Here is a 13,864-nt window from a genome sequence, read left to right on the forward strand (position 1 = left end):
AGGACGAAACGCGATCGATCAGCACATTTGCGAAACCCTTTTCGTCCGGGCGCAGCTTCCACGGATATTTTCTCTCGTCGGGCTTAACGGCAGGATTGTTACGAACTGGTCTCGGAGAAAAGAGATTTTCCCTTGCTTTTATTATCTATTAAATTTTATCGTCGAGAACGTAGTTTCAGGGATGCGTCGGATTTCAAGGATTCCGATGGTCCTTTTTATTTCAAAGATTGGTATTACGGTAAGACACGGGAAGGGTGAGAATAATCTTTCAGACAAGAACGGTGTTCCGTTATGGAATTAGTGTTGTATATTTTACAAAGTAAATAGAATATAAACAATCTAAAGTCGTCTAAAAACACAATAGTACGAATTTCGTGGTAAATCATTTGTTCATATATTATAAAGTATACGATTTGTCAACAGATCGATATCTCTTCCTTCGTAGTCCCCGATACTTTGCTTCGCGATGCTTTCTGATCGGGGACGCCGACATAACGAGAGAGCACTCACTCAGACTCAAAAATCATCGTCACGTTGCCGAGTGAACGATCGGTTTGCTTGTACATACGGTTTAAACTGATTCGATGACAACAGATGCGTTACAGACTCGGTGGGTGCGTTTTCCTTAACGACAGTCGAACAAATTCATTAATACTCTGCCTTTTATTTTACTTTAGTTTATCTTATCTGTTTTTTTCTTTTTCTGCTTTTGTTGTCCGTTTTTCTTAGCGTATCACTCGGTCCGTCGATCGTTAATCGACGCGCGAAATTCAACGCGGCGAAACGACACATTTTTAGTTTAACACTTTACCATCGTGTTTCCGTTGCTCTTCTAGATTCGTTTCTCGCGATCCGCGGTCGCGCGTACGTAATGACGTACAATACGTACACAGTTAACAGCATGGTAAGTACAGACATCTTATAGACAATAGTTTATTTAGTTATTTATTTTATCTTACTTTTTTTTTTTTTTTGCTTTGAACGTTAAAGTTTACGCTACACGTCTCATCTACTAACGTTTCAGTCTCGCGTAAACGAAACAACATCGATGGCAACGACGAAACATCATTTTCATTTCTTCGCGGCCTAGCTTCGTTATTTATACATGTATACAACACACGGTTGGTACACGAACGAGAAAACATGCTGGCTCGTTCGAGATGCGAAAGTAATTGTTCATGCGTTTCTTCGTTCAAAAAGGACGACGTCGAAATCAGTAGATAGAAACGATCTACGAAATTGGAAGACCAAGTAAACTCGTAACAAATCGCGTATTGCTCGCTCGGGATATGCACTCGGTAGAATGGAAACCGTTTGCTCGTGAATGCTTGCTGCAGACGTAGTCTCAACGATAGGACGATTCACCTTCGACGATAGTATCTCATACGATTCGAGTGTTCGGTTAACGAATACGAGATAATAAAGAGTCTCTTTCGCAAAGGCAAGTAAAAATCTTCCCTGTGGATCGCTTACGGTGCAGCATGTTCTTCTGTCGCAGTCTTCGTGTAAAACAGAGTTAAAAGGACGTGTTGATCGAACTCGAGCAATTAAGTATAAGAATCGTTCTCGACAAAACCTGCGAGACTTTGCCTAATTTACAAAAGTAGAGAACGTGTTCGTGTCTTTCATAGGATAATCGTTTTTTCTCGAACGAAATGGCAGTCGACAGACAAGTTCTGATTGATCGAATTGCCCCGAGAGGAGCAGCTGGGAGGATCGTGCGATTCGCTTGGCAGCCGAAACGAGAAACGTGAAAAATCGAACAAATGGTGTTGTTACGCGTGTTCGCAGGTTCTCGCGAATACGAACGAAGTGGCAGTTAAAAGAACACATGGTTAAGTTCAGTACGTTCGTTTTGTTATAGGATACGATTGACACTTTCCCATCGACATAGGCCAGGAACACGAACAGGGGACACACGATCAGTGGCCGCTGTGCTCACAGTGACCAATGATAATAATTAACGAAAGACGGACCACGATGGTTTTTCTTTACATCGAGATAGTTGAAATGTGGTTTCGTATTTTTTTTTCTTTCGCTGAATGCATCGTAGAGGTTCACACCGTAGGTTCTACGTTCTTCGTATTTTTTTTCCTTCTTTTTTATTTACACCGCGATTACGAAGTCACGGACATTTCGTTGGCTACTGTGGCCGCGATCGAAGTCGCACTCTGCCTCGCTTAGCTCAAACGCGTCGGAGAAGCCCGTGGGTGGGTCCAGCTTGGGGACGAACAGATTCCCTGATCCGTCACGCTCCTGGTCCCGATTGGAGCAGGAATTGCTCGACTGGTGCTTGGAATTGCCAAACCCGGAGATTGGGCCGAAGTTGGAACGGGTCTCCTCGCTGGTATGACGCGCCAGCTGTAACATCCTTCCACGAACAACAATCATCGTTACTTCCTTTTAACTTCTCCTCTAACAAACACAGTTAAACACAACGAATCAACGTGGCTTACTTGGATCTTCCCCTTCCAGGAAACGATTTTCTCTCAAAAATCGGTGAGGGTTCTGTAGACGTGCTAGATTCTGGTCCATGGTACAGGAAGTCTGAAAGCAGAAAACGTAACGATTTCCCACGATCGATAGAAACAAACGCGGTATGGTTCGGCGAAATTTCTCCAACAACCGCCTGATTCCGTTCCAACGTTTGACGATGACAACAAACAAGCGTGAAATACTCGATTACATGTTTCGGTGCACTCTAATAAACGTATATAGACAGGCAACGGGAACGGATGTCCGGTGGTACTGCGGTGCATGGAAATATTAGGTAACTCTCCTCTCCTTTCGTTTCCCCTTTTTCTTTTCTTTTTCATTTTCGTGACCATGATCGAAAGGGACATCGAGGAACGAGAAGGGCGGCCCCCTCTTTTCAATTATAATCGAATAGAATTAGACAGAGACTAGAAAGGAAAAGAGAGATAGATAGATAGAGAGAGAGAGAGACAGACAGAGATAGAGATAGAGATAGAGATAGAGATAGAGAGAAAGAGAGAAAGAGAAAGAGGATGAAACAAGGCGTAAACCGAATAGAAGGATGAAAGATTGCATACTGTGGACACGCGAGTCGGCCGCAGACACCGAGTGGTGCGAATCGACGAGGTGATTGGAAGACTCGGTTCGGCTGCTGGTCCCGACTTCCGTGTCGCTGTCCGAGCCCAGGGTGTCGTATTCCTCCGACTCGGACTTGCCCTGACTGACCTTGTGCGTTTTGTGCAACGGCGCAGAGGACGAACGGCCTCCGCGCACCTTAGTGTACCGGTTGCAATCCGACTGCAATCAGACGGAATTGGTTCGATGAATTGGCACATTCGCACGAGGAAACGAGGAGGCGCGCTACACCGATCTCTCTCGAATCTTTCGAATCGATTTGTCCGTCGCGGATCGTTGTTCAGCGACGTCCGTGCTAGCGGTTAACCTACAGATTTTAGATCAGAGCTATCGATTCCGACGTACCGTTGGTGGAAGATGTACGGTAGAAACCTGTTTATACGAATCTGTCGGGAAACAAGAAGCCTATATAATTGGAGTTAAAACGCAACAGGAGTTGGCTGACTCTCCTCAGTGTCCGTGAGTGAGTTTCTTTCAAGTGGATTTCACCGCAAGGGGAGTTTGTTTAATCAGACGCTAATTATAATTTCGCTCGCACAAATGGTATTCGTATAAACGGAGTTTTCTATTGTACAGTGAGATTATAAAATCGGTCAAGTGTTATTAAAGTATTTTGAGAATCGAAATAATAATGCGAGATACAGTATGTATATAAAGAGAGAAGGAATTCGGGACTTCGTTCAGAACTGTACGAAGTGAATTCAGAATTCTTTCTTTCTTTCTTTCTTTGCAACAAATTTCAGAGTATTTTAAAAAGTCGTATATATAGTATACATAATTTGGAAAGAAGAGTTTAGAAATACGCGACTTGCTACTTTTCACACGATTTAGATACATGTGTGTACATTATGTATTCTAAAAGAATCTGATATATCAATTCACAAATAACTTTTACAATTTAGGATTTAAGACGTTTCTATAAGATACGTACTGCTCTCAATTCTCTTGTATTAATCGCACATTAATATTTTAATTTACGACCTCACTACGTACGTACGGTCTTCCATCAAGTACAAGTACACATTGTATGTCTGAATGAATCGTCATATATTTCTATTACGCCTTGCAATGAGTACTTTTTGGAAATTGATCGGTTTGAGATCTTTTAATCTTCACAATCCACGCTACTGTCCTTTCTTTTTTATTTTTCTATGATTGTATTTGGTCTCGGCGCTACAATCAAAATATGCCAGAACGCTTTGACACAATGTATGCTTTCTTATTCTACAGCTATACGAGCTAGTAATGACAAGAGTTTGCGAGAGATGTGTAGAATGGCGAATATAATACATGTAAGAAAAGTATCGTTTGCATCGGTGTTGCGGTTCCTCGATGGACTGATCAGGACAGATGCGAAACGAAGCAAGGTGGGACCAGCAGTCACAATGATCGATTCTCTATGATGCACATCTGTTCTACTCGATCCACGCGCATTCGTTCTACAAACACGTTCTTTTGCTGACAAATTATTTCGCCGCGGTCTGCGTCGACGTTTACGAATATGTATTTGACGGATCGTCTTCGAGCTCGTGATTGTCTCGCGGAAAAAAAAATCGTACAAACAAGTCTTCGTGCCAGACAATTTCTAAATAAATCCGATAGCCAAGACCGATGTGCACACGCGAAATGCAATTGGGACTGTGCTTTAGCTCTGGTAAAACATGCTGAAGCGAGATTCGTACACAGTTTCCCTTTTGCCGGTTCACAGAGAATTTTTGAACGGTGAACGCTTTATTTGGGAAATATACAGTGACATTAGCGGGACGGAAGCGAAGCTGTTTAGTGGAGAGCTGTTTCGACAAGAGATAAAAGTTCGTACGTGTTTGTCCCTTTTTACGATATATTCAACGAATTAAACGACAATTAAACGATATTTTGTTATCGACTTGTTTAAAGAGATAGACCGGATTGTTATTGAGGCAGATAATTTCTTTCATCGCGCGTTGCGTATCGCGTAGTTTGTTGTTACAGCACTTTAACGACGTCAATGCCATTTTTAAAAAACCAGACGTTGCAACGATACGAACTTCTATCTCAAGCAATTACACGTGGTAAACTCGAGGACAAATTCGAGGATGCATGCGGTGTGCGCAGTGTGTTTTCCCATTGGTTTGATGAACAGACACGAATGGCGAATAGTAGAAAGCGACGGTGAATGACAAAAGCAAATTGAACGTGGGACGATACCTCTCGTAATTGAAGAGTGTCGGCTGTGGACAGACGAGGATCGTGATAGACGAAGGTCTGAAGAGGCGCCGCGGAATTACATCGACTATCACCACCTGGCGGTACGCTCTCCTCTAGTTGGAAGGTCGCGTACGGATAAATGTCCTCCGAGTACTCTGCAACCATTTTTCAATATCTCTTTGTGATCCTTAAATTCCTTAAATTATCGTCTACCTTAAAGTAGTCAACTCCGTCATTGTTGCAATCATCTGTCCCATAGGTATGCTATGCGATCTTTGAATGCATGATTTTTCAAATGTAATCAAACATTTGAAAATGCCAGTTTATGTACCATGAAACTATAGAAGAGTAGCCGTCTTCCCTTTTTTTATTTGCGAGAAAGCTCCGTATAATTTGTATTATTTGTATTATACTGTGAATCAACTACTTTATCTTGCTGATTATATAGGAATATTCTAAAATACTTTATGGTAATAACAATTCAATAATGGCAATAATAATAACGAGACATTTGGATTATAAACCGCTAGCGAAGTAAAAAAAAAGAGGAGAATTACTTCTTCCGTAGATCTTAATCTTGGTAGCGATACACACTACGCACAGCGAATTATGCGTTTTCTACGTTGGAAAATATGTTTCCAGATAGCAATACTATACGTTTAAGGATTATTCCAGATAATTTGCAAGAACCGAGACGAGCTGTCAAGGCTGTCTGACCGTGCGTTACAGGAATCTACTGAAAAACTATCTTTATTGCCAGTAAAATTCACACTTTGTATTCAACGACGAAAGAGTTAATCAGCTAATTAAACGAGCGGCACTAAACAAGCGTTTTCCCCCTCCAATTACCTGGAATTTTTTCCAAGGTAGCCATCTCGTGTATCGGCGAGCGAAGCGGTTTGCGCACGGTCGCGTAATATTGTTCACGCTGCTCCATGTTCTGCTTATTGTCTAAGGCAGCCGCAGTCTGGGCGTCGTGCAGGCTCGCAATCTCCCCTATAAATGGACCTACGGTCATTGTCATCAAAGCGTTACACGCACGCAGAGGTTCGTCGTCTCTGCGGCTAAGTCGCGGCTAATTCTTTTTACTAACGTTTCCGGAAACAATAAAACACAGCACCAGCGGCGGCAATGATCGCCAGCGAGCTCAGTATCAGCGGGACTATCAGTTTTAGATCCGAGTAGACGGACGTGTGTTGAGGAATGTAGTGATCGATCTCCACGGATGGCACGGTGCTGCTGGTGTGAGGTTGCAGAGTCGTTATCCTATACTCGGCGACCGAGAAACCAGCGTTGTTGTGCGCCCGTATTCGAATGTCGTACGTGCTCCCAGGTTGCAGCTCACTGAGCGTGTACGTCTTTTGTACCTGGACGACAAACGTCACCGCTATTTATTATCATACCAGAAGTCGATGCTATTGCAATACCTAGTCTGTCTTCCTAAACATTTTATCTGATCTAGATAAGGAAAGGTGAATTTATACTTACTGAGATATGTATAATTTTATGTGCTAGATTAGGTTAGCTGCGTAGTAGTAATACTTGTATGTGAATATCACATGTGTGGAGGTATGTGTGTACGCGGCGTCTCGTAAACAGATGAACGTAAACAGTGTTCACTCGGTTGACAGTCGGGTATGGAAGAAAGACGCGTATAAGTGTGTATCGATGAATATCATTGAAATCGCTTATCAAATAAATATATAACTATTCTAATGTGAATTCTAAGTGTAAATTTAGCGTTCCTATACCATTATTTCGGCTATTAAGATAATTCTCAACAGTACCTTACAAAACAATTATTACGTGCTAATTCTTTCATTCATGTTATATAGATACGCGTCGAAAACTACAGATAAAAGTCGTAAAGACACGTGAAAAATGACGCTTTGAAATATATACGTATGAACTTAACAAGATGTATATACACAACTTCTTGTTCTATATTTTACGCACGTTTCTGCTATAGATTTTCGTTACATCGTCGTCTTGATCAACGATGAAAGAGTTAAATCGTATTATTGAGAAAAAAAGAATCGATTGCATACGGCTTTAATACCTCGATGCTATTCGACACCAGGGTCCAGATGTCATCTCCGTTCTTCCTATACTCGAGCTCGAAATACGTGATAGGACACCCTCCGTCGTTCCACATGCTCAGATGAAGAGTGATCCACGATACGTTCACCGTGATGAATTTATCACCGTTGCTAGGCGAGCTTTCCGGTTTCGATCCGTTCGTCGTGGCCTTTACAATCTCGCTTGGCGAACCCATACCGATCCGATTGTACGCTGTCAGATACATTTGATAATCGTTGCCGCACCATAGCCGTGACAGCACAAAACTGTTGATCTTGTGGGAGACTTTCACCTCCTCCCATTCGCCGGATTCTCGTTTATAGTGAAGGATGTAACCCCTGATTGAGGCGCCGCCATCGTCCCTGTTCTTCCACTGGACGTTGATCGAATTACTGGTCGCGCTGGTGGCGTGAAGCAACGGGGCTGCTGGAGGAACTGTGAAAGCATCGTAACCAAATTATTCTACGTGTTCCTGAATTTCCCTCGTTAGTTCGTGTCGCGATCTTAACCGAACTCGGGAGCAATTTTCATATTCAACGTGTGTGTGTGTGTGTGTGTGTTTCTTTCTTTCTTTCGTTGATGAAATACTTTGAGATTCGACAAATTCCAAGAAGAATTGTCTCGAATCGATCAGTCTACCTTGCACGGTTAAACGATGCGTGATCTGATCGGATCCGTGACGATTCTTCACGTAGCAAGTGTAATTTCCGCTGTCCTCCCGATGAAGGTCCATGATCTGCAACGAGCCTTCCGTCAGCAAGGACACCCTGCTGGACGATTTCACTATCTGGCCCCATTGTTTCCATGTCACAGATGGTTCAGGGTTGCCGACGCTTTGACATGGTAACGTCACGTTCTGTTTCCATGGAACGACCAATACTGTACCGAACGAGAATACCGCCGCTCGAACTGCAACACAACGAAATAATAAAAACTCAACTGGGATAACTTGGAAGACTAGAAATCCCACGGTACGACGTTATTATCAATTTCAACCCTGTAATACTTATCAAGGACATATTAACGTTATATCGGGGAAACTGTACTAAATACGTCAATCGTGAAAATAGATAAAAATAAAATTTGGAGTACGATCACTTCGCGCGAACTCAGATCTGCTACCGAATATAGTCTCGGTATTTCTACATCGTAAAATTATCGGAACGAGTTACAAAGTCGCTCGGAAATAACTAAAATACGATAACTAAAAACGATATATCGCAGGATTAAGTTTAACAAAACTGACCTTCGTTAGAAAGCGAAACCGTAATCGGCTGAGTCTGTGGTCCTTCGCCCACCGAGGTCACCGCCGCGATACTAAACTCGTACTGGTTTTTCTTGTGCAAATTCTCCACCTGATAGCTAGTTTGATACGGAGGCAATGCCCGCTTGTACCATTTTCCCTCCGGGCCAACCCAGCGGATATGAACGTTGTACGACGTGATGTTCCCGTTGCTTCTGAGCGGCGGCTGCCAGGATACGATAATCGATGTCGCCGACCTGACGACCGCCTTCACGCCCGCTGGTACCTCCGGTAGATCCTCCTCGGTGACGCAATGCAAAGGTGAGGACGCGATACCGTCACCGGCTCTGGTCGAGGCTAACACTTGTACAGAATAATTCGTGTACTTCTCGAGGCTGTGAATCACGACGGTCAAGGCAGTGGTGATCTTCGTTTCCGTCTTAGGCGACTCGGTCAGGGCGTTCATGTTCTCCCATATGACCTTGTAGCCTTTCAGAATACCGTTCAGACTGGAGTCGGGTGGCGCGTCCCACGAGACCTGCAGTGATTGCGAGGACAGCGGCGTACACCGAATGTCTTGCGGCGGGCTGCTAGGCACTGAGGACATTTCAACGATGTCGCCAGTCAATTACGCTAACATGCTAGATTTGACATTAGAAATGCTAATGCTGTCAAAATGCTGTATTTCGGATTGCTCGTATTTATGGAAGGCACCTAGATGAATATCGATTTTTATTTAGAAGTACAACTAGTATACGTAGGAATTATATCTGACGGTTCGACGATCAAATTCTGTGAAGATTCCACGAGTATGACGGAGCAACAAATGTATTATACGCATTAATCGTTCAATGCTTTATTAAAAAGTTGCGAGGGAAAAGTATATTTGGCGTTATTTTAATTGCATACTTTCTGTTCTAAGAATAATTAAATTCAATCCACTATCCGCAGTTTAAGATCGCTTGCCGAGCTTCCACAATCTCGTTACGCGCTTCAACTATTTTCAAACATTTGCGTTTATAATAAATCGGCGAAAGTAGCGGAGCGCGTTCTATTTTCCGTTAGTCTGCGAGCGACCAAAAACCAATATTTAACTTTCAACTTTTTTCAAACCGGAACAGAAACGACAAGCTCCACTCGGTTTCCGAAACTATTTTTAAATTCGTCCGAAAATTTTAACATCGAACAGCTTTGACGCGCAGAGTTGTTGGTTTTTCCCGAGAATATTCCTACGAAAGATGTCCATAAAAGACGCGAGTCGGCTACCAAAAGTTGTTGCCGTTGGCAAAGCCACTTCGGAGTTTAACCGGCGCCGCTTTCGCAACGCTCAGGATTAAAGAACTTATTTGCAAGCAGATCAGTTTCAGGCAAGCCGGATGCTGAATTTATTATTTATTCGAAACTCCACTGGATATATATAGATACGGCGGTTGGTATTCATAGTGGAATTCATGATAGGCTCGCTAGCTACCGGTATTATTTCGTTCATGAATTTTTGATCGTCGCCAAATAGTATTCGGTAAATCTCTTTCTTGTGAACTTCCTGTGTCTCTTTGGGGTTCGGTTTTGCAAAATTTGCAGGAAATCCGTTGGAAAATGCGAAATTCCGGGAGAAAAATGAACAAGGAAATTCATTCGTCTAAGGTATTTCTTACCGTCCTCGAGGGTTGTCGCAACCACATCCGGCGTCATGGGACCTTGGCCGAGCACGTTATACGCTTGCACCACCACGCTATATCGTGCAAACTTCTTCAAGTTTGTTAGCTGATATTGTCTGCCTGGCATCGATGTTCTTGCGAGTCCTAAGGCTACGCTCGCTGTAGAAATTCGCCTCTCTACGGTCCGAAACGTGTACTGGTCCGCTCCCAACCTTACATTTCCAAACATTAATTTTAGAAATATCCTGTACGCAATTAATTTATACGTACTAAATGTTGTAACGACTGTTACATTTCAGTACATTACGCGTATTCTACGGATCTTTGCACATTTGAATTTCCCATAAATGGATAAAAATTCGCAGTCTGATAATGAGATTACTACAAATAAAACGTCATATCGATGCACGAGATAGCAGGACTTTTCTTTCTTCTTTCAGTATAATTTTGTGTAACTAAAGTCTCAACGTAGTATCTACGGCACGTGATAATTCTGATTTTATACGAGGTTTGATGTCCTGTATTGTTCTTTGAATATCGGATACACATAAAATAAAATTCGATCTCATTTTAAAAAGAGAATAAAGTCATCTGGAGCCAAATCTCGAGAGTAAGAACGAGTATTGTCTTTGAACATGTTACGCTAACTGATATTCCTGTAAATTATATTAAATATTCGGTTGTGTACATACGTATTGATTCATTCCATTTTTGTCCGTTCGTGTAATTCTTAAATATATCTGCCGTTATTCAACGATTTATTCCCGTTACGGTTTTACTACACCGCGTAACATAAATATGTATCGTCGAAAAAAAAAAAAAAGAAAAATATAAAAGAAATATACGCAGAGAAGGAGAGTGCGACAGAGAAAATTTGTATTTTGTGAAATTTCAATATATCCATAACTTTATTTATACAAATTTAGCGCGAAGGGAGACCGCTTTAACTGTTGGAACAACAAGTCGATGAACACTTGCATGGTGTCGGTAAACGACGCTCTGTGTTTAGTTGGCAGGTAGTATAACGCGTTTCGAAAATATTTCAACGTCAATGGTCCGTGGGCGAAATAAACGAGAAAACCGCGGCTGCTGGCTGCGGTTATTTATCACGAGGCACCCTGGCAAAGTATAGAATGTCAACGTTATCCGAGAAACACGCGCTCGAGCGCAATACGGTATGCCGGGGGGATCGCGACCTAACGGAACGTATTCGAGAGGTATCGTAAGGTGAATGCGTGGTCGTTAAAGGTTGCTACGTTCTCCCTAACGGATCGTTACCTATGTTCCTTGTAGCCAACGTGGTAACCGAGTATCTCTCCGTTCCATAAATCATGATCAGGTGGGTCCCAGGTGACGTTAAACTCGGTCGAGCTGACAGGATCCACCTTGAGATTTCTTGGCGGACCACCTGGTTTCTCCCCTTCGGTCGTCGTTTCCAAAATCTGAAAAAAAGAGAAGACCACGCACCTTCGTGCAGTAGTCTCTCCCGACGTGAAATTTCATTTTTACGTTTCGTTCTCGCGACGCGTTGGTTTCTCCACGACTTTATCCACCTGCGTTCGCGATAAGGAATCCACGTTGCAGAATTTTAATCACGCTAGCAACGGTTACGAGAACACGGAATGAAATTCACTGAGAGAGAAAATTGCAGTTCGACGTGTTACTCAGAGACTACAGAATAGGGATCGATCCTGAGTGTAAATCGACTTCTGAATGAAAGTTTCTCTCGAGTTACAGAAGGATACGCGGGTCGTACGGAAAGTTGGTAGCGTAAAGCGCAATCGATGTTGCATATTAAACTTCGATATACTCACGTCACTCGCCTGACTACGACCCAATTCGTTCTCCGCGTATATTCGAAACTGATAGGAGACCGCCGGACGCAGACCGTTCACGTGAGCGTGAACCTGGGTGCCTGGCACTGTCATGTGAAACGTGTGATCGTGCCACACTTCTGGAAAATAAATTGCGTGGGCTAGAAAGGAGAAGATCGAAGCACCTGTTGATCGGCTGTTGCAATTCTATTTCATTGTTTCTTGTGTCTCTAACGCCGTCGTGTGGTAAGAGGTTCTCCCATCTTCTAACTGTATTTCTCAAGAATCGCGTATTGAAACCAATTTAATTACCAGTATCGGTTTTGTACTCGATGATGTACTGGGTGATGGGGCTGTTGCCGTCTTGACTGGTGGTCCAACTGATGTTGATGTAACGACTTCCCTTTTCGATCACGTGAAGATTCCTCGGGAAATCGGGCGGCTCTTTGCATTTGCAAAACAAAATTTTTCCCGTTAAAGCTACGTTTCGACGTAACCAATGGTAATACCTATAGATATATGGTTTGTTACGTGACGCTAACCATCCGACCGAAACATTATTTCATTTTTCGATCCGGCCACACGCGGTTATCTCGTCTATCGCTGTATGGGTCGGCGCTTGTGCGAAAATGCATTAAATTAAATGCGACGAGTCGCGGAACTCGACTGTATGCATTACGATAATTACGCGAAGCGTGACGACGCTATATGCAAATATCAAGAAACCCGGAAACATTATTGAAATTGTTTCGTCGTGTATCGAGTCGACGTATTACGCCGATAACGTCATTACCGTGCATCATCGTGCACGTGAAAAACAGCCTTCAAATCTACCTTTGCCTCGGCAATTTTCTCCTTTTGTTTCCTTTGCGCTCTCGGTCTTCCTCTGATTTACTCCGAGTTATTACGCGGACATTGCGGACGTCGTTAATAACTCTCCTTTGAACGAGAGATCATGACGATTGTTTCCCCGTTTGCGGTCTCATCTTCCAGTGAAATATGATTTCCGGCAAGCGTACCTACCTTGTATGTACAGATGAATTGTCATTTCGTCGCGACCATAAGCGTTCGAGGCTATGCAGAAGTATCTCGCGCTGTCTTCTCGACTCGTGCTTATAAACTCGAGCGTGCTGACGCTGCCGTCGGTGGTGTTCTCCTCCTTCAGCGTATACCGATAGTCGGACAGTTTCTGTTCCAGGTGTGCGCCCATCTTCTTCCAGATTATTTTCAGTGGATGATCGCCCTTCGCTTCGCAACGCAACGACGCGCTCGAGCCCAGCCTCGCTGTTTGGTTACGGTGTTTCTCCACGAAGTGGGCAGGTACTGCGCGTGTTATTATCGAGAACAGTAATTTCGTTTCTTTGTTTCTTTCGTTTGAAGATTCTTTGTTTCGACACTACGACACGGAGAAACGACAGAGACGAAGATCTATTTGTTATACAGATCTACCGTGTGTCCAATGACGTATACGTATGTGTCATGGATTTTTCGAAGAAATTTTATTTGAACGAAGAATCTTCCATCATGGTATTATATATAAAATGAACAAGCGTATATCAAGTATGCATATCCTACTCGTATTGAACTAGAACGAAAAATACCTGAGATTTTTTACGAATATCTCTCTTTCTCTTTCTGACTCTCAATAACTGGTCTGACAAGATCCTGACCATGGTAAATCAACGAAACGCTACTTTACTCTGTTTTTAATTCTCAAGATATACACCTCTATCAACGAAGAAAGAAACGAAAAGAAAGATCATTATCCTAGA

The 13,864-nt window shown here is 42.9% G+C and overlaps 1 protein-coding gene across 7 annotated transcripts in view; it reads right to left on the bottom strand.

Moving 5' to 3' along the window:
• Positions 1–284: 284 nt before the first annotated feature.
• LOC117206803 (Down syndrome cell adhesion molecule-like protein Dscam2) overlaps positions 285–13,864 on the bottom strand; it is a 123,050-nt gene continuing 109,470 nt past the window's right edge. For 3 of the 7 annotated variants that reach the window (XM_033446445.1, XM_033446450.1, XM_033446448.1), the window contains 14 exons: positions 13,116–13,415; positions 12,405–12,536; positions 12,093–12,253; positions 11,557–11,720; positions 10,276–10,490; positions 8,624–9,217; positions 8,017–8,286; positions 7,358–7,812; positions 6,392–6,665; positions 6,148–6,306; positions 5,299–5,453; positions 3,054–3,273; positions 2,457–2,547; positions 285–2,371 (listed from right to left, as the gene is read on the bottom strand). In XM_033446445.1, coding sequence (XP_033302336.1) covers positions 2,107–2,371; positions 2,457–2,547; positions 3,054–3,273; positions 5,299–5,453; positions 6,148–6,306; positions 6,392–6,665; positions 7,358–7,812; positions 8,017–8,286; positions 8,624–9,217; positions 10,276–10,490; positions 11,557–11,720; positions 12,093–12,253; positions 12,405–12,536; positions 13,116–13,415 — 3,455 coding nt within the window. In that variant the 3' untranslated portion in view covers positions 285–2,106. The remainder of the gene's footprint in view (positions 2,372–2,456; positions 2,548–3,053; positions 3,274–5,298; positions 5,454–6,147; positions 6,307–6,391; positions 6,666–7,357; positions 7,813–8,016; positions 8,287–8,623; positions 9,218–10,275; positions 10,491–11,556; positions 11,721–12,092; positions 12,254–12,404; positions 12,537–13,115; positions 13,416–13,864) is intronic. The other 4 variants (XM_033446447.1, XM_033446449.1, XM_033446446.1 and 1 more) reach the window with 3 other exon arrangements.

The sequence above is a fragment of the Bombus bifarius genome, unplaced genomic scaffold (assembly GCF_011952205.1).
Source record: "Bombus bifarius isolate JDL3187 unplaced genomic scaffold, Bbif_JDL3187 scf7180000008008, whole genome shotgun sequence".
NCBI lineage: Eukaryota > Metazoa > Arthropoda > Insecta > Hymenoptera > Apidae > Bombus > Bombus bifarius.